Raw genomic sequence first — 23,704 nt, forward strand, 5'->3', positions numbered from 1 at the left:
TGTTTGTGTAGTAATAACCTTAAATGTTTTACCACTGACTACTCGTCACTAGGCCCCTAAATAATGTTAAATTGACTTCAAGGGGATTCAGTACATGACACACATGGTAAAATCACAGTCCCTTATTCATTTTGTTCTCAACCTATGTAGCTGCTATAATGCCTGGATCTTAATTTCTAAATAGTGAGCACATATACATATGTGTTAGTTATTTACAATTTGATATGTGCCCACTATTAACACATTAAGACACAAGCTCATTTGTGTACATGGTAACTTCAAACTTTTGACAATACCACAATTGAAATTCAAAATTATTTATCCCATTTTTTTAATTTCATGACTGGAACAACATCAAAGCAGTATCATAGCTACCTGTACACAAGTACGCACATGCTTTCACGTCATTTCGCAAAAAGAAAAACAAGAATATTGGTGAAAAATGAATCTAAAATATACATTATATATACAGGCACTAATTCTAAAATGTGTGATTTGTACGTGCCCCTCTATTGCATGGTTATAAAATATGAAATTATTATTGTTTTAACAATATATACTCTGGGTGAACAGGTAGATAGGATGAATGGACTTGGTACCAGATGAGAACAGTTACAGTCTCTTTTAGCATCATTTCAATTATATTGCTTGTGCACATCCATGTACAAAACTTTCAGAAAATATTGTGAAACAAAATCGCATTCAAATACAGTTGTACAACTGTGTGAAGTCAGTGTTAATTTATTTAATGTAGAATAACATTGACTATATATTAATTGGAGATATTAGGTGTGCTATACATGTAACATGCACTAGATATCCAAGTTAGCTGACCTCTTTTATTTTTCAAAGGGTCATAAAGGTGGTCAAGAAATAAATTGCCATCAGACAGCAGCATTCCTTGATTTAGATGCATTTCTCTTCATGTCCTCTCCTGAAAGATTTTACATGATGCCTCAGGGTTAGGATTGGGATGCAAGATGTACAGTACATATATATGATGTAAGTATATCCACTGTTTGTACACATTTAATCATTTCTGTACTTACAAAGTTTTAAAAAATCCAAAACAAATTATAGTACATGATGTAATGATTTTTGTAATGCATTGATGATTAAATCCTTAGGCAAAGATTTAAGAACATACATTTATGAGTTTTTATGATCAAAGTTTGTCCATTTTGCAAGTTTTGTACCTGTCTGTCTAAGCATATCTTCACCTTTTTGGCAAATAGAAATTTAACCAATCTAAGGACATACACTATGTTTCTTTGAAATTATTTTTTATCTCCTCGATATTAAAAATTCTTGCATGATTTCCAAAATAATAGCTGTAATTTTGTCACCAAAATTTTAAATCAACACTCAATAAAAATTGCTCTATATCATATATTTCTGATCAGTAATAACACATGTATTCAGTTATTTGAAACACCTTTTAATCTCAAAGCAAGCAAATGAATATATGTAATTTTGGTGATTAAATAATTATTATCTTGCAAGCCAATAATTCTTCTTTATATATTTCTTTACACTAAAAGCGGTTATCAAATGTACTTTTATTAGGTCACCTGAGTTTACTCAGTAACCTATTGCAATTAGTTTTCATTCGTCGTGCGTTAACAATTGAACATTTTTAACTTCTTAATAACCACCAGTCCAATTCTTTTCAAATTTGGTATGAAGCATCATTGGGACAAGGGGGACCAATTTTCAAAAATCTTCTTATCAAGAAACACACATATATAAGAAAAACTAAATGCATAGTGATGTAGAGCAGGCAGGCCTCTACCAAAATTGTAGATTTCATGATCCCCGAGGTAGGGGTTTTGACCCCAGGGCGGGGCAAATCTTGTTATATAGTGTTTATGTGTATAAAACACTTAAATTACATCTTCTTTAATGGTATTAATACTAAATTGAAACTAAATGGATAGAGCAGGTAGTCTTTTACCAAAATTGTAAATTTGATTTCCCCCAGAGTAAGGGTTTTGACCCCAGGGTGGGGCCAAACTTAGTATATAGTATTTATGTGTAAGTTTGCTGATACTGTATAAAATATAAATGCAGAAAAGGATGTACAAAAAATGGTGAATTTCACAACCCAGGGTTATGACTTTAAGATGAGTCCAAATTAGTCATATCTTTTGATGTTTTCATGTGAATACACCTATTTAAAGCCTTTCATCAGTGTATGCACTTTGAGGGATGTGAAGTTTTAAGAACACATCTTGTTTTATACTGTTGCTGAACATTAGAATATAAATAACAGGAAATTTTTTCTAGATTTCATAGTCCATGGAAGTAATGATACTTTTCCACTAGTATTCAGGTGACCGATAAGGCCTGTGGGCCTCTTGTGAGGTTTCTGTTGTTTGTTTTTTTTATTTTACTAAAGAAATATTTTTATTAGTCCAAAATACATATTCCTTTGCCATTGGGAGATTTTGAGAGATAAAAATGGTTGCCATCACTTTCACAACAAATATGCCCCTTTAAATTTATAATGTTGTACTACCATGTATTATATGTCAGCCTGAGTAGCTTAGTGCAAAGGTACCAGATTCAATACTCAATTTTGCTAAAGATTTTTCTCACCTTCTTTGCTACAGTAAAATCATATTCATATACCTTACTGCAGTACATATCAGCTGATTTTACATTTTTACTTGCCACAACCAGGGACTATTAAAATATGTTAACTCTAGACTAATTAAACCTGAGAATTTTGTAGAAAGAAAATAGAATGCAAGTGAATTGTACCTGAAATATCACAAAAAATTTTTTTTTATTTATAAACGTGAATGACCTTAACTGAAACTTACCATTCTTGGTTAAAAAGTATTTTTTTCTGGTTTGGAAAGAAGCCAATTTCATTACAAGGGGAATGGTTAATGAAAAAATACTAAAGTTGACCTTGGGGTCATTTGAAATCTTTTTCTTAATATGGGCTCTTGGGTTATAAATCATTAAAATTAGAAATTGTAGGTGATACTTAATGATATCTTCCCAGATATGGTGTACGGTAGATAAATATAATGTAAATAAAATCAGTATTATCACAATTTTACAGTTTATTTAACTAACAATTATGTTGCATGTATTTTTCAAGCCTTATGAAATTTGATTGCAGTGTAATGACAGTTGTTTATTTAAATCAGTGTAATACTATTATTTTTCTAGGTCTATGGGTACATTGCTGTAATGGCCTGAAAAATCTTTTGCGAAACCGAGAAATGTTCATCTTCCATTGCCTTGATTGTGTAAAAGGACGAGCAGAGGAATGATTCAAAAATATATGGCAGGATTGAGAATCTAACCCATGACCCGTAGTGTGGTACTCTACCCACTGATCAATCCATGCTGATGGTCCATCTGCTACATTGATGTCATCTTATATATTTATTTATTCATTTATATCATATGGACATTTAAAAATTGACAGTAAAATAAAAAAAAGTTTGATATTCAGCAAAATAAAATTTGTTACAATACATGTTTAAGAAATTAAGTACATGTACATGCATTGTTATGCATACAATTATGTACATGTAATTATATTTGTTAATAGATAACTTTTTAGATGAATTTTCATGTTGTTATTAATATTGACATGTACATGTATTACTTCCATTTCTAGAATGATTTTAACATCTTGATATTAAAAAGATGACATAATAAATAAATCTTAAATATTTGTCAACAAAGTTGTCTGGTGGGTTAAAATTTGTAAAGAGGAGCATTAGTACATATGTCGGTTTAATGTGAGAAGCCTTCAGAATGAACTTTTATCAGTGAGATTTTTGTAAATTGGAGGGGGGGGATGGGCTTCAACAAAATAATATGTATGTTGAAGGCATCATCCTTGGAGTTTGGTAATATACACTGCAAAGACTTTTACCTAGCTGATCACATATAAAGGTCAATTACATACAAATCATGAATGGTAGAAAGATTCATATATATGCATTATCAATGAAGGTTTGACTCCTGTAGGATTATAGTTAAAGGAAATGGCACTCTGAAAGATTGAAAGTCTACACATGACTACACTAGTAGGCATCACAATTGCTCTCTGAAACAAATTACACAAAATTGTATTCTTGGAATGAAATGCATATCTTTTTTTTTTTAAAGAAATATTTATTTAGAGGCTCATTTCCCTGTTGTGTAAGTTACAATGTAACAAAGTTATTTGGACTACCAATATTTGCTTATAACCACAAAGAAAAGATCACATATCTATAAGTAGAAATGGTTTTTCTATAGCTGTCAATCACCATGTGTTCTTGTACACACAGTGACTCTCTTCTTTTCAAATCTAAAACATTGCATGTTTGATTGCATATATATACATTAATTCTACCATGTTTGGAAAATTAGAAAAAATGTATTTCCCTGAAAGATGCTAGACCTACCCTGTATAATAAGATAAATGGCAAATATTCTTTTTTTTTTTAAATAACCTGCATGACTAAAATAAAAAGCTTCCCAATTATTTCTAAAGGCAAGGTTAGATCCACCCAGTCTGATTAAAAGTTTGATTTTAAATCAGACTGAGATCCGCCACAAAGTAAATTAAATCGGGCTCAAAATTTAGAGAATTGTCACACAATTGCAGATGATCTCAAAGAAAACGATAATCTGAATAAATACAATTAATTTGTGTATTACTAACCAGTTTATATGCATCTAGAGGGTTTGTAAGGTCTTTACGCAAGAAATTATCGATAAAAATGACAAGTCGCCATTTGCTTTGTTTATTCTTAAAGTTACGATCAGCTTACGTGTACTAGTATAGCACACGTAGAGTTACGCTTATTTCTGACGTAAATCTACGTCTACAACTGTTAGTGAATACCGTCCCACACGTAAACGTACGCTACGTCTAGATTTACGCTACGTTTACGTCTACGAACTTTAGTAAATATGGGCCCAGGGCTGTAAAATTGAGGTCTATGCTCGGCGTGTACGACCTTTGAGCATGGAGGAATCTTTATCGTGCCTCACCAGTGGTGACACGGGGTCTCGGTTTTTGCGGTTTCATCCGAAGAACAGCCCAATTTAGTCGCCTCTTACGACAACCAAGGTGTACCGAGGACCTGTCATAACCCGGATCCACGTGTATACAGTTAAATATTTGTATATCCCAAAGTCCGCGGGTCTTCGACAAAACTTTGAGATATCCAGGGATTAAAAGATGCCACAAAATGTTTACTAATTTTTTTTTATTATCTCCACTTAAAGGGGGGCGTGACTTCAACAATCTTGAATCCTTTTCACCCAAGCACTTTCTCTAGCAAGTTTGTTTGAAATTAGCCCTGTGGTTCTGGAGAAAAAGTCAAAAATGTAAAAAAAATTTACGGACTGACGCCGGACAAAAAGTGACAAGAATAGCTCATTTAAGCTTTAAGCTCACGAGAGCTAAACACTATTAGGTGCACATTAAGTGTCATGTTGCACGGGCAATCAAAGTGCAGCCAAGTAAAGAAATTAAAATATCATCTAATGTTATATAGTACGTGTTGTCTGTTTGTTTTATGCGGCTGCTATTATTCAAATTTCTTTCTGTGCGTCAATACCGTGACACTGGACCTCCGTTTCTAAGGTCATACCGGGAAACCCACACTTCTATTAGTAATGTCGGCTGTAGTGTTCGATACCTAGCCTGTTCAGTAACAATAAATTGCAGATCACTTGAAGTTCATAAAAGAACACGTTAATCCACGTACTTCGTGAATAGCTGTTGCATTCTGGGAAACATCACGCTAGCAGTTGCGTCACCAGGAATAGTTCCAAAAGGATACCTGATTATGGTATGTACACTTGAACATAAGGTGCTTAAATAAACAATTCTCGACTTTTATTAGCGATAAACAAATAACATTATGTTGTGTTGATATCTATTGATATGATGTCATTTCCGATAGTGTCACATTACTTCCGGTGATAACAGCTACCACTTTTTTCCCCGCGACGTTTGGGATTTTATTATTCAATATAGCTGCCATTGCAGCACAGCCGGAGGGTTCCGCCACTAAGCCAACATGAAAGAGTCTTGACATACAATTCAGAATTTCTTCATCGGACACCAGGATCACATCTTCTACGTACTTCCGGCAACATTGATATGTTAACTTTCCTATTGAAAAAAACAAACAAACAAAAAAACACTGCTGTAGTACATTGTAACAAATGTCTCAACAATAAGCTAAGGGACAATCCTTTTACATCTAACCCTCGAAATGAATAACTGAAGTTATACAGATCCTAAAGTGTACTACTATACCACTTGCACAGAACGCTACAAAACGATTTTTGTACGGAAAGTTGAACGGTTTGTGCGGAAAACTAAAAGCTTTACACGAAACGCTGAATTAAGGGTTTGCACAGAACGCTGAACGATTTGCACGGAAAACTGAAAGATTCACACGGGATACTGAACGATTTGCGCGGAACGTTGAGAGGTTTGCACGGAACGCTGAACGGTTTGCACGGAACGCTGAACGGTTTGCACGGAACGCTCAACGGTTTGCACGGAAGGCAGAACGATTTGCACGGAAAACTGAGAGATTCACACGGAATACAGAACGATTTGCACGGAACGTTAAACAGTTTGCACGGAACGTTGAGAGGTTTGCACGGAACGCTGAACGGTTTGTACGGAACGCTCAACGGTTTGCACGGAACGCTCAACAGTTTGCACGGAACGCTCAACGGTTTGCACGGAAAACTGAAAGATTCACACGGAATACTGAACGATTTGCACGGAACGCTCAACGGTTTGCACGGAACGTTGAGGTCTGGATGGAACGTTGAGAGGTTTGCATGGAACGTTGAGAGGTTTGCACGGAACGTTGAACGGCTTGAACGGAACGTTGAGAGGTTTGTAAGGAACGTTGAGGTTTGCATGGAACGCTGAACGGTTTGCACGGAACGCTGAACAGTTTGCACGGAACGCATTGGCTGTGTAGTAGCATGCTTCAGAGTCTGTAACATAAGAACTGACCTGCATATGGAGGAGATAATCCCGCAGCGACAGAACTGACGGCCATCGTGACTGGTTCTCCCTTTCTGAAGCTTTCGTACATGGTTCTCGCTGTGTATATAATCAAATCCACACTTAGTTTGGCTAAATACAGACGTATTGCAATATTTCACACTATTAATGCTATCAGTATCACTTGAAGCGCGATATCTGAGTACACGAGGCCTTGTAGGGACTGGTATATCGTACAAAGTGTATGACGTACCAGAAACTTGTTTTCGTGGCCACCATTCATAAGATAATCATTTAGCCTAATTTACATTTTATAAAATAAGGACAATTCAACTTAAATAGTAGATTATCTTCCGGGGTCACAAAAAAAAAATATGGGGCGGGTGGGAGGATTTTATCTTTTAATTTTCATGGCCCGAGAAAAAGAAAATTAATGACAGAAGGCATCACACAAAGTGTTAATCAAGTTAACATTCAAAGAATCCTTGGTAGCAGATATAAAACCAACATTCTGTGACTTTTTAAAATCATTCACTCATGTTACTGGGTAGTCCGAAATATCTGACGTTTTCCTGGCTTTTTTATGATGTTGATATTTACCGCGCCAGGAAAACGTCAGAACCGGCGCCATTACGTAAATTGGAAATTCGCCGCCTCCACTTGGAGGCGGCATTCTCGGGCCGATTTTAAATACTCGTGAGCCGAATTTAATATTAAACTCATAATTAATCAATAAAATGATGCTTCTTGTACTTAATAATATCGATTAAAAGAAAATATCACTCCAAAATTCGATAACAGAAGCACACAATTGTAGTCAACCGAATTTTAAAATGTTTTCATGAGGCTGTTTATGTGATTAAAGAACCCAAAAAATCGATATTAGTAAGTATAAGAGTCACCGTTTTATTGATTAATTATGATTTTAACATTGGATTCGGCTCGCAAGTATTTAAAATCGACCCGAGAATGCCGCCTCCAACTGGAGGCGGCGAATTCCCAGTTTACGTAATGGCGCCGGTTCTGACGTTTTCCTGGCACGGTAAATATCAAAATCATAAAAAAAGCCAGGAAAACGTCAAATATTTCGGACTAGTTACTGGGAAGCAAGTTTATTTGAAATCGTAATTTTTGCGAAAATAAAAAATCGGGACGGGCCCTTTTTTGAGGGGCGGGCGGGGATGATAATCTACCAATTGATTTTAATTGGCCTAATCAAATGCACTCTCTTACATCCCTCCGGCTCTACCGCGTATATCCTGCAGTCCGTCAGTCCAGACTGTTTTATTCCTGCTGCAATCCCTGACACGAGCCCTCCGCCACCGCAGCAGACGACAACTACGTCAGGTTTGACGTCATCTTCCAAAATTTCTAAAGCTATGCTGAATAAAGAAAGGTAAAAGAAGATATAAAATCTGCTTTACACTTTAACCTATTTCTATTTTTAGGTCAACATCTAGTAATTCACATACATACCACATTTAAATGGACTACTTGATTTTAAATGATTAATTTAATCATCGGAGTAAATTCATTCATTATACTTCCGTGAGGGCTCTATCAAAGGTTAGTCATTATTGAGAAAAATACTTAGCATGAATGAATTCTCCCATCGTGAACTGTGTATAACACACACTGAAAAGAACCTATTCGAACGAAATTGTGTCATTTTCATGAAATAATAAATTACGATACTAGCATTTTTGTTAATGTTATTCAAAACTTCCAAAAAAAAAAAAAAAAAGTAAAAAAATAAACAAAAGCGATAGTCCCGAGATATGAATTTGAAATACAGGGGATAAAGAAAATATTATGAAGTATCAACAATTTTCGTGGCGATAATTGATACAAGTTCTCTAAACTGAAACTACAGGATACTAGATATTGACCTTATCTTGTGAAACTGATGAAATTATTTTAAAAAACAACAACATCGAGCAGCACAGTGTACGATGTACGAAACATTTTGAGTAGGCGGTCATTTGTATGAATATTTCAGCAGGAAAATTATGCTTTCTTATTTTACTAATGCAAAGATAAAATAAAAAACTAAGAAAGTTAGAAAACACATCATACACGGTGAGTAGCTATAGAAACAAAGTATTAATCTACAATCATGTGCAATTTACAGCATTATATATATATCTGTTAAATACATAGAAGATATTCAATGTTTTGTTGTTGAATATAGAATTTATCTCACTTGTGAGACAAGATTTTATTGATATTTTCACGAGTGCGGAGCAGAGTAAAAATACCAAAAAATCCTGTCTTAGGAGTGAAATAAATTCTATATCCAACAACAAAAACATTGAATTTTATGTTTATTACATTTTCTTTGTTTTCTCCGTAAAAACACTTTTAGCTGTTCCTGTATTAATGTTCAAAACAATTATATTGTTCAGAAAATATAGTACCTTACAAGAAATATGCCAAATATATATAAAAATCAAATACATTTGATAAGACAACTTTAATTCAATTTTATTCTGGGTATTCAGATAAAACAAAACGTGAAAAAATAATAATATATAACGTAAATTGGAGTGATCATCTGTATCACGAATGAATAGTGTAGCTGTGAAAATAAAACTTTTGCTATTTTCATTGAAAACTTTTGCTATTTTCATTGGAAAAATATGAACTGTGAAACCACAATTTTTATTCTGTGGATAAATTTCGGTATTTCACTGCTGAAAATGTAATAAAAAGTATTCATACACTCGGATTAAAAATATCATTTGATTTTAAAGGTAAAGTTAAAGACGACATATTGTTTATCAATTACGAACTACAATTAGTACTAAAGATTTTACTATGTGATGTATTAAATGTGTTCAGCTACTTGATATAACCTTTCATACAGTTAAAGATATGACAAAATAGCCCGGTGTTTATTTCTCTTATATAGACTACAATGTAGTATTCTTAAGGGAACGTGAAATAAAACTTAACAATCTCGATCATATATATATATATATATATATATATGTGTGTAAAATTTTGTTCAGACTTTGATTCTAACTACCACATATACATGTATATTCAATACAAGTTTAACCATCTTCCATTCGATATTTAGTTTACCTTCCACAGCCTGCTATAAACGAGTGGTCGTCGAATGGATGAAATACCGAAAAATTCTGTGCCGCGTACTGAGAAAAAGTTGACTGTAACTCACTGCTTGGCAGAACAGCCACCTCGCAACCAAAACTCTATATATTAATAAAAACAGACGCTTGTCACCTTAAGCTTTTGCCTGCCTATGATTGTTACAGACCTTGTTCAGCACTAAATGAACAATTATATGCAGCTACTTCTATTGACCAAAACTGAAATAACTCGCTTTGCAGTCTGTAATAAAATAGCTTTATTCATGGAATAAAGAAAGAAATATTAGTATCTTACGTAGATGAGACGGGCCATGCACCATGCTGTTAACACTAACATCCAACCCAGTGAGTGATTGACAGAAATGTACATGTAGAAATAGACACCAGGGCCCTGCTGCATTACGTGTACATGTAGTTCGTATCAGGAAAAACATCGATGAGTAAGAATTTTAATTTAATGAAAAAGGGAGGATCATTGTCCTTCATAGAAATAGAGCATGCTATCGAACGTCCAGTATCTCGCGACTAGGGTGCCTGCTGCGAATGAGGGTCGCAGTGAACGCGGTTATAATGAAGTCACGCTTACAGCAAAGTAATTCTAAAACATATCATGAACAATTTGGATATGACGAACTGCGTTTATAACGATTTAATTTCGTTCGTTCCCAGCACTTCGCTATAACCGTGTTTTACTGTAGATTGGCTATTACACAAGAGTGTGTTTCACAACTTCATTTGAGTCACGTCCGGCATTCTTAACATTACAGGGATGGCTACCGATCCGGGCTCTCCGTAAAAACTCTGTTTGTTTGATAATTACATCTTGAGAAGTATCATGACATTGTTTTGGAATATCACATCCAAAGGTAGGACTTTCGAAATCTGTGATAACACGCATTGCTTAGAATAGCATTACCGACTGGTGAATATTTCTACAGTTATTCTAAACACACCATGCATGAAAGGATAAAGGTCAAATGTCAGCTGGTACCTTCCGTAACCCGCAATCAACCTCGCATCATCAAATGAGTGGTAATAAATATAATTTTCTTTCTCGACAAATCTGTTAACTTCGCTCGTTAATTCCGAGCTCGGGCACTGTTCCACAGACACCCCGTAACTCTAGTGAAAAAGACAAAAAGAGATCATTATAATACTAATCCAACAGCCTGCTAAACATCACAGCACATGTTGCACTTCCTGGCATGCAGTAAGTATATTCCTTATATAAACAAGTCTGAAATTTCTTTGTGGATCCCTACTCCTTACAAATAATTTGAAAATTCCCAGGATCCGCCCCTACTCTAATCTAATATCCTTACACATACAAGTTATAATCTTGAAATACAGGACTACTGACGATGGTGAAGGAATCTTTTTTTTATATTAATATTGCTAAGATATACAGGTACTGATGCAGTTTCAAGTTTTGAAGTGTTTGAGGAATGCGAACGTATACAAATCCATTGTACGGATGTAGCCAGGCATACGATATGTACGACAGGTCAAACGTTGCAAAATTTCATCTTTTTCATTTGTATTGTATAATTTTTTATATTTGTACTGTAAGAATAATTTGCATTGTATATTTTCCTTATACAGAATAAAACATACAATACAAATGAAAATAACTGTAATACAAATGAAATATACAAAAACAAATGGAAAATATATGCTATAGAATACAAATTATGGAAACGTATACAAGTGCAAACTATAATTATAAATTCAATACAAAATCAAAAATCATACAATATATAAATGTAAATTAAAACGAATACAAAACAAATGGGAAAGATCATATACTGCAACGTTTGCCATGATACGCTCGGACGACCATATCCATATCTACCGACCAGGTGAAAATTATATACTATTCAAATACATTGCTACACAATAAATCTAGGTTTTACTAACGAGTTTTATCTCTAGCATTAATACATTCATAACATGGAGACAAGTCTCCAAAAGTATTAGTAAATCATTCCCATCTCAGGAAAATGTTTTAGAGATGATCATTTATAATATTCACCTTGATAAGTGTTATCCTATTTGACGGCGCGGTCAGTGGCATCAAACATAACCCAGGAAGATTAAGTTTATTCAAAGTATACGCAAATGCCTTCCCATAGTTCCCGGCTGACATCGTGATTAACTTCCTGGTACCGTTCTTCACTTCCGGTGGAAGATTTGCCATTTGATTCGCTACTCCGCGAATTTTGAAAGAACCTACAAACCAATTTAAAAAAAAGAAAGATGAAACGCATTGCCCCCAAGCATGACCACGTTTCCGTATGGCAAATATCGTCTTCGATAAATGACCTTGACCTTTAGTGGTCCCCTTCAGTTGATAAAGCATATTGAAATACAGGCTTTATTTTGTACTAACCGAAATTTAAATGAAGACGGATATAGAGGAGACAGATGAATACCCCCCTCCCCCCGTGTCTCCGATTTCCGGAATAGAATCATCGTCGGAAACCCACGGTTGATTACGATTCGTTCCTCTCTCCATCATCCATGGGTCCATTCATTCCTACTCGCTCGTTCTCATGAATGAAGATTTAAAAACATCGTTCAATCAAAGTAATCATTATAGTAATGGATTTCTTCTGTTTTTAAAGGTAGCATTAACTTAATTTTCTATCACAACAATTTTATACCGAAATTGGGCTGAATGCGTCTTGTTGATTGGACAAATTCGCTTACGGTGTACTGTGAGCACCCATTCAAATTGCCTCCTTATTTATCCATGAGAACGAGCGAGTAGGAAGGAATGGACCCACGGGTGATGCAGAGAGGAACGAAGCGTATTCAACCGTGGGTTTCCGACGATGGAAGAGAATCTGTATTAGTACGTTTGTGAGATAGGAAAATTGTACTAAGGGAACACCATACGCAATCCAGATCGAGGCTTATTGTCATATAAACTATAGTTCTACACTTCTGTTCATAAAGTCAAAATTGTGTGAAGAATACTTAGCGTGACATCCACCTTAAACTGTTCTAGCGAAGATTAAAACCGTGGGTTTTTTTTATCAGTAGAAACTTTTTCATATCGTAGAAAACAAAAACTACACTCGTCTCCTTTGATCTTTAAAAAAATATAATGATATTTTGATAGGTGTCGTAAATAAATTTGAAGCGCATATTTTGATAGGGGTCATAAATACATTTTAGGCGCTTATATCATACATGTGAAGTATCATATTGTATATGTATTTAATGCATGAAATTGACCAATATACCTGTTGTTTGCATGCCTTCTAGTTTCATACACAGGCCCATGCTTTGATCAAGTTCAGGAAAATATGACGTCATATCTTTTAACATGGGCGTCTTACGGACGTTTAGAGGTGACGTCATTATCACATCTCTGGCCTGTTGGATATCATCCAGCGTCACCACATCATCATCAGAAGTCATAGTAACGAATCACACTGAGGAAAGATGAACACCCTGCCTATAATAAGCGTATAATAATTGTTATCAGGTTTCAACATTGTGTATTCGTCTTTTCCTCAAAACTTATGAATCATGTGGGTCATGTGACCTTGCTATTCTTCTTTACTTATGTAACAGAAAAGGAGAAAATGCAACGAACCAGACCAGGATTCGAACCCGGACCCCCTGAATCTCTAGTCAGGTGCTCTATCAAATGAGCTAACTGGCCACCGGCGATCGAACCTGGCTGACCGTTACACTTACAGAACGTTGTACGCTAAACTGAGGTCTGAACACTTGAATTGTATGAGGATTATATTTTCCGTGAATCATTGATTGAATGTACATTGTTTTACGTATATCTCAAGAATTTTTCACCCATATGTAGCTGCAGAACTGTAGGTCTTTGAAAAAAAATACTGGGGCAGATCTAGCTCTCTGCTCTGTCCCAATATTTTTCCAGAGGGATACAGTTCTGCAGCTAACTTATATGGAGACGTCACCATTGCTAGTGAAGGGCTGTAAAAATGAAGCCTATGCTCGGCGCTTATCGCCTTTGAGCAGGGAGAGATATTTATCGTGCTACACCTGCTGTTGACACGGGACCTCGGGTTATGCGGTCTCATCCGAAGGACCGCCTCATTTATCCACCTCTTACGGCAACTATTCTACTTCCGAATCCCCATGGGATGTGAATCATTGAACAGCAGGGTAAAATGTTTTTTTTATTCCTTCATTTGAAAAAAAAAAGAAAGAAATACTTACTTTTGTCTCCAGTAAAATTGATAGTAGGGAGAACTGCGGGAAGAAATGGCAAATGACAAGTGACTGGGTATCTTAAACTTGCTACACCTCTTGGGGCCTTTTAACTTCACTACTCCTAATATATTTCCTTTCATTACCTGTATCTGATACGCATACTTTATTTTATGACAGTATGTACATGAAAGGTGAAGATAACGAGCAGTGATCCATCTCACAACTCCTGTAAGCAATACAAAGTAGATAGTTGGACAAACACGGACCCCTGGACACATCAGAGATGAGATCAGGTGCCTAGGAGGAGTAAGCATCCCCTGTCGACCGGTCACACCCACCGTGAGCCCTATATCCTGATCAGGCAAACATAGTTATCCGTAGTCAAAATTAGTGTGCCAAGAACGGCCTAACAATCGATATGGAACACGTCAGACAGCATATGACCCAATGCGAGGTTGTATTGACGAACTAGATCGTCATAACGTACATAGAACGACCATGTATCTTAATGCACCAGTGTTATCATGTATCTTAATGCACCAGTGTTATCATGTATCTTAATGCACCAGTGTTATCATGTATCTTAATGCACCAGTGTTATCATGTATCTTAATGCACCAGTGTTATCATGTATCTTAATGCACCAGTGTTATCATTTGAAAGAAAGGAACACGTTAAGATAAAGGAACAGTGATCAATCTCATAACTCCTAAAGGATTACTAAATAGAGATAAACGAACAGTGATCAATCTCATAACTCCTAAAGGATTACTAAATAGAGAGTTGGGCAAACACGGACCCATGTATATATCAGAGGTGAGATCAGGTGCCTAAGATGAGTAAGCATCCCCTGTCGACCGGTCACACCCGCCGTGGGCCCTATATCTTGATCAGATAAACGAAGTAATCCGCAGTCTGACAAATTGGCCAAACAATTGGTATGAAGCACGTCAGACAGCATTCGACTCTTTCATAAAATCTAAGTGGTTATGACCAAATAACGATCAATGTAGCCTTTGGGAATTCGGGGATTTGCCGCCCTACCTTTTGTTCACCAGAAGCAGAAATGCTAATTGTTTGATTCTTGTCTTCAGAAAATTTTAATGTCGTTTCCAACGCACTTTACTAGTAATGCAAGGGTACCGGTTAAATTTCTGATTGATCCAATAATTTTGTTGACTTACATTTTTTACTTGCCACGATTAGGGATTATGAATTATGATATATGCGAATTCTATCAAACCTGGTAATGTAACCCAATATGACATATATTTTGTCTTTACAATATATGCTATGCACCTGAAATGTTACATACACAGTTAGTGTGCATTATTGAGAATTTAAATCACATGGGTCCATAAGAGTAGCAAAATGAAATATTTTGAAGAGAAAATTGCTGTATTTCAAGATGAAAATGATATTGTATATTTCAGTCGGCCCCCCTATTCATGGACCCTCATCAAATTACATTGATGAGTGTTTTGTGTGCATGGGTCAAAAATTGGGACTCTGCGTAGAGGCAGGTCAGGTCGGGAATTTGAAGGAGGCGGGAGTTACAATGGTTGCATCATTCTTTGTTTGATTTTGCATCATTTTTTGGGTAGGCAAATCCCCATTTTTGGGGGTAGAAAAACGTTAGGGTCAAACTCCGCTTTTTGAGAAATGTTTGGATCCGCCCCCGTATTAATGTCTAATTCATGTTTACCTGTAAAAAGCAGCAGGGCCTGAAAATCTAAATCGTACTGTCTGATGTTCCACAGTGTGTAACTTGTGCAGCGATAGAATGCAACATAAATATACTAATGATATAAACATCTGGATGAAGTTCAAAAACTATGCCTCAAGTTCAACAAAAAAAAAAAGTAAATTATGTGACAGGCTGTTTACCAACTGGTTATATATATATATATATATATGTGCGAGTTGAATAATATTTACCTGTGCCGGGAATAAATTGACAACTGGACACCAGACCTCTGCAGAATTTTAAAACAGATACAGATCACTTATGTTGACTGCATGTAACGTGACTTGGGCTTAATCTTATCATGTTGTATTTACGTAAAAAGGGAGGCCACTCTAAAATAAAAATAAAAATCCAGCAATAATAACCGTATAAAACAGAATAGAAGCGTATATACACTAATCCATTGATTGATCTGTATTATATGTATGCGTGTATTATGCTTCGGAATTAAACTCATTGATTTGTGCACTTCTAGCGGTGCCTGTAATATGGTTTCCTACGATACCATTTAAAAAAGGGTTCGGCCTTCATAAAATTTTTACTACAACAACGTCAGTGTCAGTGAGACGCTCTATCGGGGTCATTCACCTCAATAATTCAAGTTGATTGGGTACGATTTAGCGCTGCAGCTGTCATCATGCCGACAGTTCAGAGCGAAACAAAATTCATCAAATCAGAGGACGATAAGAAAATATTTTGCAAGCATTGGTTTTCAGAGGAAAAGCCTAGGTAAGAATTCATTAGCACATATAGAAAGTATTTTCTGCATCGCCAACAGCTGTCATCACTTAACCTTACGAGACCCTGAGGGTATATATACGGTATAAGACTCGTGCTTATGACATAAACAAGTTATGCAGATCGTATTGAAATTCGACTATATACACTTACTGTTTTTTTCTGTGTTCTTTTTTGAGTGCTTTACCAGTGTCAGAAAATAATTTAGTAATAAGAAACAATAGCCCGATTCAGAATTGATGTACATTGTAATTATTGTCATTATCTGATTATTATATGTGGCATGAACAAGATTCACAATATTCAATTTCCATGACCCGAGTGCACTCTTGTTGTACGGCCTTCTGAGCCCTTTGAAATGCTTGCATTATTTACGTGTGAAAATCCATACATAATTTTTCATACAATGTTATGTGAAAGTCTAGCTGTACATGTATATATACTTTATACATTGTTATGTGAAAGTCTGTAATGTATATACTTCATACATTGTTATGTGAAAGTCTGTACATATATATACTTCATACAATGAGGATTTTGTTAAGTTGTTTTGTAGTATATTCATATACTAGTTATACATCATGTACATGTATGCATTGCATGACACTCAAATTGTGTTGAAAATATCTATTAGAAAGATCTAAGAAGAAAAACTATACTATGTCCAGTATGTAAAGAATTAAAAATTTTATATATAATGTATACATGCGGCAAACTTAGTCTACTAAGTAATAGGAAAATACTTTATATATATCTATAAAATTGTATATGTATACATGTAGCGAAATTTTATTCTTATGATGAAAATGAAGTACATGTACTGAATGAATTGGACTGTGTAGTGATCCTAATTTATTTTTATGAACAGGGCTCTGATTTTCCTTTGCCATGGCTTGGGTGAACATTGTTTGTGGTATGATGAAAATGAAGTACATGTACTAAATGAATTGGACCGTGTATTGATCGTAATTTATTTTTATGAACATGGCTCTGATTTTCCTTTGCCATGGCTTGGGTGAACATTGTCTGTGGTATGATGAAAATGAAGTACATGTACTGAATGAATTGGACTGTAGTGATCGTAATTTATTTTTATGAACAGGGCTCTGATTTTCCTTTGCCATGGCTTGGGTGAACATTGTCTGTGGTATGATGAAAATGAAGTACATGTACTGAATGAATTGGACTGTAGTGATCGTAATTTATTTTTATGAACAGGGCTCTGATTTTCCTTTGCCATGGCTTGGGTGAACATTGTCTGTGGTATGATGAAAATGAAGTACATGTACTGAATGAATTGGACTGTAGTGATCGTAATTTATTTTTATGAACAGGGCTCTGATTTTCCTTTGCCATGGCTTGGGTGAACATTGTCTGTGGTATGATGAAAATGAAGTACATGTACTGAATGAATTGGACTGTAGTGATCGTAATTTATTTTTATGAACAGGGCTCTGATTTTCCTCTGCCATGGCTTGGGTGAACATTGTCTGTGGTATGATGAAAATGAAGTACATGTACTGAATGAATTGGACTGTAGTGATCGTAATTTATTTTTATGAACAGGGCTCTGATTTTCCTTTGCCATGGCTTGGGTGAACATTGTCTGTGGTATGATGATTTAGCAGAGGCTCTCGTCCATATTGGATTCTACGTGTTTTCTCATGATCACGGTAATTTTATCTTCTTTAATATTTCTATTCCGGTGTTTCTTTAGGTTTATATTTTTTAATTTCTTTGATTGATTGATTATATATTTATGTTTAACATTCCTCTTGATAATTTTCTCCTCATATGGAGACGTTAATTACCATTGCTGGTGAAGGGCTACAAAATTTAGGCTTATGTTCGGCGCTTACTGCCTTTAAGCAGGGAGGGATCTTTATCGTGCCACACCTGCTGTGACACGGGGGTCTCAGGTTTTGCAGTTTTGATCATCCGAAGGATCACCCCATTTAGTCGCCTCCTACGACAAGCAAAGGGGTACTGAGGACCTATTCTAACCCGGATTTCCATGTAACTTCTTTGAATAATATTCCCGTAACCAAGGTTCAGAGCATTGCTAGATAAAGGGAACGAACTTGTGCATGAACCAAGGAGCAGGTGATTGTATATCATTAGACTGAAAACTAAATAAATAATTAGCAAGAACACTGAGAATTTGAATGTTCATACTTTTGATATGAACAATCACAATTAGGATCAATTTCAATAGAATGATAAATTCAATTCACAGTGCTGTAACAAGTGTTGTCGCAAACCACAGGTTCTTTTTTCTGACACCTGTGTTTTTTGTGACGATGCCTGTCACAAGCTTGTCACAAGTAACATCAAAAGTCATAAGATATAAAGGCCAAATCTGTGTAACAAAACATAAAAAGTCATAGAATATAAAGGCCAAATCCCGTAACAAAAATATGTACAAAAAGGAAATTGTTCCCATAATCATGAACATGATTGAAATGTTAAAATGAATATAACATATGATATGTATAGAAAAATACAATAAGACAGCAAAACTTCAGTGATACAGAGAGAGCAGGCCAAAACTTAATCTGCATGGTGTATATATTCAATCTCGCCTGTGGTGAGAAAACATCAGAATTAAATGTATTTTAGTGTTTGCTGTTTGTATTTACAGTATAGTGATGAAAACATCAAAATTAAATGTATATTAGTGTTTGCTGTGTGTATTTATGTACAGTATAGTGATGAAAACATCAAATTTAATGTATATTAGTGTTTGCTGTTTGTATTTACGTACAGTGATGAAAACATCAAAATTAAATGTATATTAGTGTTTGCTGTTTGTATTTACATACAGTATAGTGATGAAAACATCAAATTTAATGTATATTAGTGTTTGCTGTTTGTATTTACGCACAGTGATGATAACATCAAAATTAATGTATATTAGTGTTTGCTGTAAACATCAAATTAAATTGTGCATCATGTGTATATTAAACTTATAATTAGTGTTTGTATATACACATGTACTTGTACGATTACAATATCAAAATAAACAATTTTACCCTTTAAAAGTATACTTTACATCAGTGCTTGGTGGAAGTTTGACACTTCATTAATGATACAGCGAGCTGGGTTAAGATCTAGCCACAAATCTGTAGCTCTCTGGGGAAATATTGGGATAGATTCTATTGTCCCAGTATTTCCCAGAGAACTACAGGTCTCTTAAGTTAATTGAAATAAAGCCTTCACTACTGCTCATTTCAATTTGATAATCTAACATGACATTTCTGCACTTGGTCTATGGCTCCAAAGTCAGCAAATCCCCCCCCCCCCCACCCACACACACACACACACACAAGTATGTTTTGTGAATATGGATTCCTGAGAAATACTTTTTTTTAAGGAGAAACTAATTTTTAAGGAAAGGGAGTATATGTTGGGGAATGTCTATTTCACATGTACATTGTGTTTGTAACTGATGTCTTGGTAGTCATTTTGATGTGGATTTTCAGTTGGCCACGGACAGAGTGATGGGATTCACAATCACGTGGACGATTTCGATGAATACACATCTGTCATATTCCAACACTGTAACGAGGTCAAAAACAAATATCCAGATCTAAGGCTCTTCATATTCGGACATTCTATGGTAACATTCATGTATATTTCAATATCCAGATCTACGGTTCTTCATATTCGAACATTCTATGGTAATATTCATGTATATTTCAATTTTGGCCTCATTCTACATTAAAATTAGCATGCAGTTTTGTGGCATTAAATACAGGGTTCTCACAAATCTTGAAAAGTGATTCAATTCTAAGTACACTTTAGATAGTACTGGATTTTTATGTAAAATTCTTGAATTTTGATTCCTATGGTTGTAATTTTCTTTCAACTGCTCTAAAATAGAAATAGGTAGATGGTTTGATTAAAACTTTAAAAAGTAATTTTGTGGCAGTCTAATTTCATTAAAAAATGTTTCTGTTTATAATCTTGCAGATATAGTAGCATATCATCCTTTCAAGATGATGTCAAACTTAAAGCATCTGAATTTATTATGCTGGAAAAAAGCTTGTGAAGTGCTTTAAAGGTCTTTGAAAATGAGTTAATGAGGTGTTTGAAAAGTGCTTAGAGAACATACCATAAGTCTTAAACAAAATGGCAGACTCAGATATACAAATGTATATATATTACTGTACTTCAATTGAAAACATTTTTGATTGAGTCTTTAAGAAGAGTTATTGAATCAATTAAAGTAAGCAGTATTACTTGTAACATTGATTTCTCTTTATTCTCTAGGGAGGAGCCATCACACTTCTGGCAGCCACCAGCCAACCCGACTTCTTCAAGGGAGTGATCACATCGGGGCCCGCCATTGTAGCTATTTCTAGCATGCTTCCCATCAAAGTATGTCATTAAGGTTGTTCTCTCCATCATAGTATGTCATTAAGGTGGCTCTCTACATCATAGTGTGTCATTAAGGTGGCTCTCTACATCATAGTGTGTCATTAAGGTGGCTCTCTACATCATAGTGTGTCATTAAGGTGGCTCTTTACATCATAGTGTGTCATTAAGGTGGCTCTGTACATCATAGTGTGTCATTAAGGTGGCTCTTTACATCATGGTACATGTATGTCATTAAGGTGGCTCTCTACATCTTAGTGTGTCATTAAGGTGGCTCTCTTCATCATAATATATTATTAAGGAGGCTCTCAACATCATAGTGTCATTAAGGTGGCTCTCTACATCATAGTATATCATTAAGGTGGCTCTCTACATCATAATGTGTCAATAAGGTGGCTCTCTTTACGTCATATTGTGTCATTAAGCTGGTTCTCTCTCCATCATAGTATATCTGTTAAGGTGGCTCTCTTCATCATAGTATGTCATCAAGGTTGCTATCTACATCATAGTGTGTCATTAAGGTGGCTCTCTCTCAATCATAGTATATCATTAAGGTGGCTATCTCTTTCCATCATGGTATATCATTAAAGGAAGTGAACATGAAAATGTGACAAAGGGTTTAAATTTGTCATTTTGATGTATATAATGAATTCTGAAAATCAATAAGATGTAGCTTTCTTTAGTAGGGAGATATTTCATAAAGATTAACGAATCTTTTCAATCCTTGGGAGCTGCCATATTGAAAAAAATATTACCTCCCTACTGGGTTATCTCTTAGCATCCACTAGAGGGCAGCACTGATGCTGATGTCAGTTGGACACATTGTGTATTTTTGGCACATTGTAAGCATCAATGTTAAAATGTCATCAGCAGAAAGTGAATTAAATATGGGATATCAGTTTGAACCTGATGTTACAGAGGAAGAAATGGTTTTTCAGAATAATTCTTCTTTACCAGCAATTTATTTTAATGAGAGAGGAATTATGTACATTCAAGGGGTGTCTTTGTTGTCATGAGTTTGAACATTTTGTGTCAGATTACATGGATATACACATAAAGTGCAGTTCTCTATTATAACCCATATTTTGACATGGTGTGTTTAAGTCCTGTTATAATTGAGACAGCTTACATTTATCCATAGATTTATGTATCCAGAGAGGAAGGGTCTCAGAGGACTTGGATAACAAGTTGTTAATTAAACAAGTAAGAAAAACACGAAAATGAAAAATACCTTCTGTATTCACATGTATTAAAATCTAAACATAACATGGCATTTGTGTGTAAATATTTCCAATTACACACACACATGTGATAGAATACAGTAACAATTCTGTTGCAGGCATGCTATCAAGATTTATGGCCTACAGACAGTTTATCAATTAGGTCAGACGGGGTCAGCCTCTTGGGGGGAAAATCAGAGTAGTTTTACCCTCATTGGTTGTGACATAAATAATGGGAGCATTTCCTAAAAGCACTGCAAATATAAAGGATTTCTTGAAACCTCAGATTTTGATACAGATTCTGAATAAGTAATTTTTATTAGTGTAAATAAATAATATAACTGTAAATTGCATTTCTGAAATTTATCTGTTGTCCATGTACATCAATTATTATAAAATATATAAATTATATGCCTATATTGCAGTACTTTTAAGACACAGTCACCTTAATTATCTCCAAATATTTTAAAATCTAATAAAATTAATTGATTTGGAATCTTGAAATATAACAGTATTATAGTGCTTCTGAGTAAGTTCAGAAGTTGGAGGAACTGGAGTTATTTTGTGGGAGTGTTTTCTTCTTTATCTTAATGCATTGTAATTAGATTTGATTTCAATTCTTTTTGCTCCAAAACCTTATCCATTAATTCTAATATGAATCCAATAAATTTCTTCTGTATAATAGTGACCCAGTCAACAACAGCAATGTGTCTCATCTACATCAGAGCAAGTGATGCATACTGGGAAATAATGGATGACCTCCATAAACCTTCAACTTAGAGTGTTTAATTGATCAAATCTCGTAATAGAAACAAGCAAATTAAATTCAGGCCACACTATTTAGTTTCAGGAGGTCTTTTAAGTTTATTATGCAACAAATATTTTTTTCATGTTCACTTCCTTTAAGGTGGCTCTCTTCATCATAGTGTGTCATCAAGGTTGCTCTTTACATCATAGTATATCATTAAGGTGGCTCTCTTCATCATAGTGTGTCATCAAGGTTGCTCTCTACATTATAGTATATCATTAAGGTGGCTCTCTCTCTCCATCATAGTATATCATTAAGGTGGCTCTCTTCATCATAGTGTGTCATAAAGGTTGCTCTCTACATCATAGTGTGTCATTAAGGTGGCTCTCTCTCTCAATCATAGTATGTAGATAAGGTGGCTCTCTCTCCATCATGGTGTGTCATTAAGGTGGTTCTCTCTCCATCTTAGTCTATCATTAAGGTGGTACTCTCTCCATCATAGTATATCATTAAGGTGGCTCTCTCTACATCATAGTATATCATTAAGGTGGCTCTCTC

General features: G+C 35.1%; 2 protein-coding genes across 6 annotated transcripts in view; one reads left to right on the top strand and one right to left on the bottom strand.

Moving 5' to 3' along the window:
• Positions 1–5,848: 5,848 nt before the first annotated feature.
• LOC125655454 (L-threonine dehydratase catabolic TdcB-like) lies at positions 5,849–16,392 on the bottom strand. 4 transcript variants are annotated; one of them, XM_048885757.2, is made up of 7 exons: positions 16,255–16,392; positions 13,362–13,576; positions 12,146–12,342; positions 11,105–11,235; positions 8,234–8,382; positions 7,010–7,099; positions 5,849–6,142 (listed from the first exon to the last, which is right to left on the bottom strand). In XM_048885757.2, exons 2-7 carry the CDS (start codon positions 13,537–13,539, stop codon positions 5,904–5,906), a joined length of 984 nt encoding a protein of 327 aa, XP_048741714.1. In that variant the 5' UTR covers positions 13,540–13,576; positions 16,255–16,392; the 3' UTR covers positions 5,849–5,903. The 4 variants fall into 4 exon arrangements, with proteins under 4 accessions (XP_048741714.1, XP_048741716.1, XP_048741715.1 ...); XM_048885759.2 differs by lacking the exon at positions 11,105–11,235 and adding an exon at positions 10,088–10,215 and having other exon boundaries at positions 16,255–16,391; XM_048885758.2 differs by having other exon boundaries at positions 13,362–13,553; positions 16,255–16,384.
• A 6-nt stretch (positions 16,393–16,398) lies between these two features.
• The window catches only part of LOC125655455 (monoglyceride lipase-like), a 29,128-nt gene continuing 21,822 nt past the window's right edge, over positions 16,399–23,704 (top strand). For both annotated transcript variants that reach the window (XM_056145236.1, XM_048885761.2), the window contains exons 1-4: positions 16,399–16,792; positions 18,368–18,474; positions 20,284–20,420; positions 21,074–21,181. In XM_056145236.1, the coding sequence (XP_056001211.1) occupies positions 16,701–16,792; positions 18,368–18,474; positions 20,284–20,420; positions 21,074–21,181 (444 nt within the window). In that variant the 5' untranslated portion in view covers positions 16,399–16,700. The remainder of the gene's footprint in view (positions 16,793–18,367; positions 18,475–20,283; positions 20,421–21,073; positions 21,182–23,704) is intronic.

Source organism: Ostrea edulis, chromosome 7 (genome assembly GCF_947568905.1).
Source record: "Ostrea edulis chromosome 7, xbOstEdul1.1, whole genome shotgun sequence".
NCBI classification, from domain to species: domain Eukaryota; kingdom Metazoa; phylum Mollusca; class Bivalvia; order Ostreida; family Ostreidae; genus Ostrea; species Ostrea edulis.

Coding starts and splice junctions, on each gene's coding strand:
- LOC125655454 (XM_048885757.2), bottom strand. CDS start 13,539: ATGACTTCTGATGATGATGTGGTGACGCTGGATGATATCCAACAGGCC. Junction 8,383..11,104: donor TTGATTGCGGGTTACGGAAG/GTACCAGCTGAC, acceptor TTCTTTATTCAG/CATAGCTTTAGAAATTTTGG. Junction 6,143..7,009: donor ATTATCTCCTCCATATGCAG/GTCAGTTCTTAT, acceptor TTTTTTCAATAG/GAAAGTTAACATATCAATGT.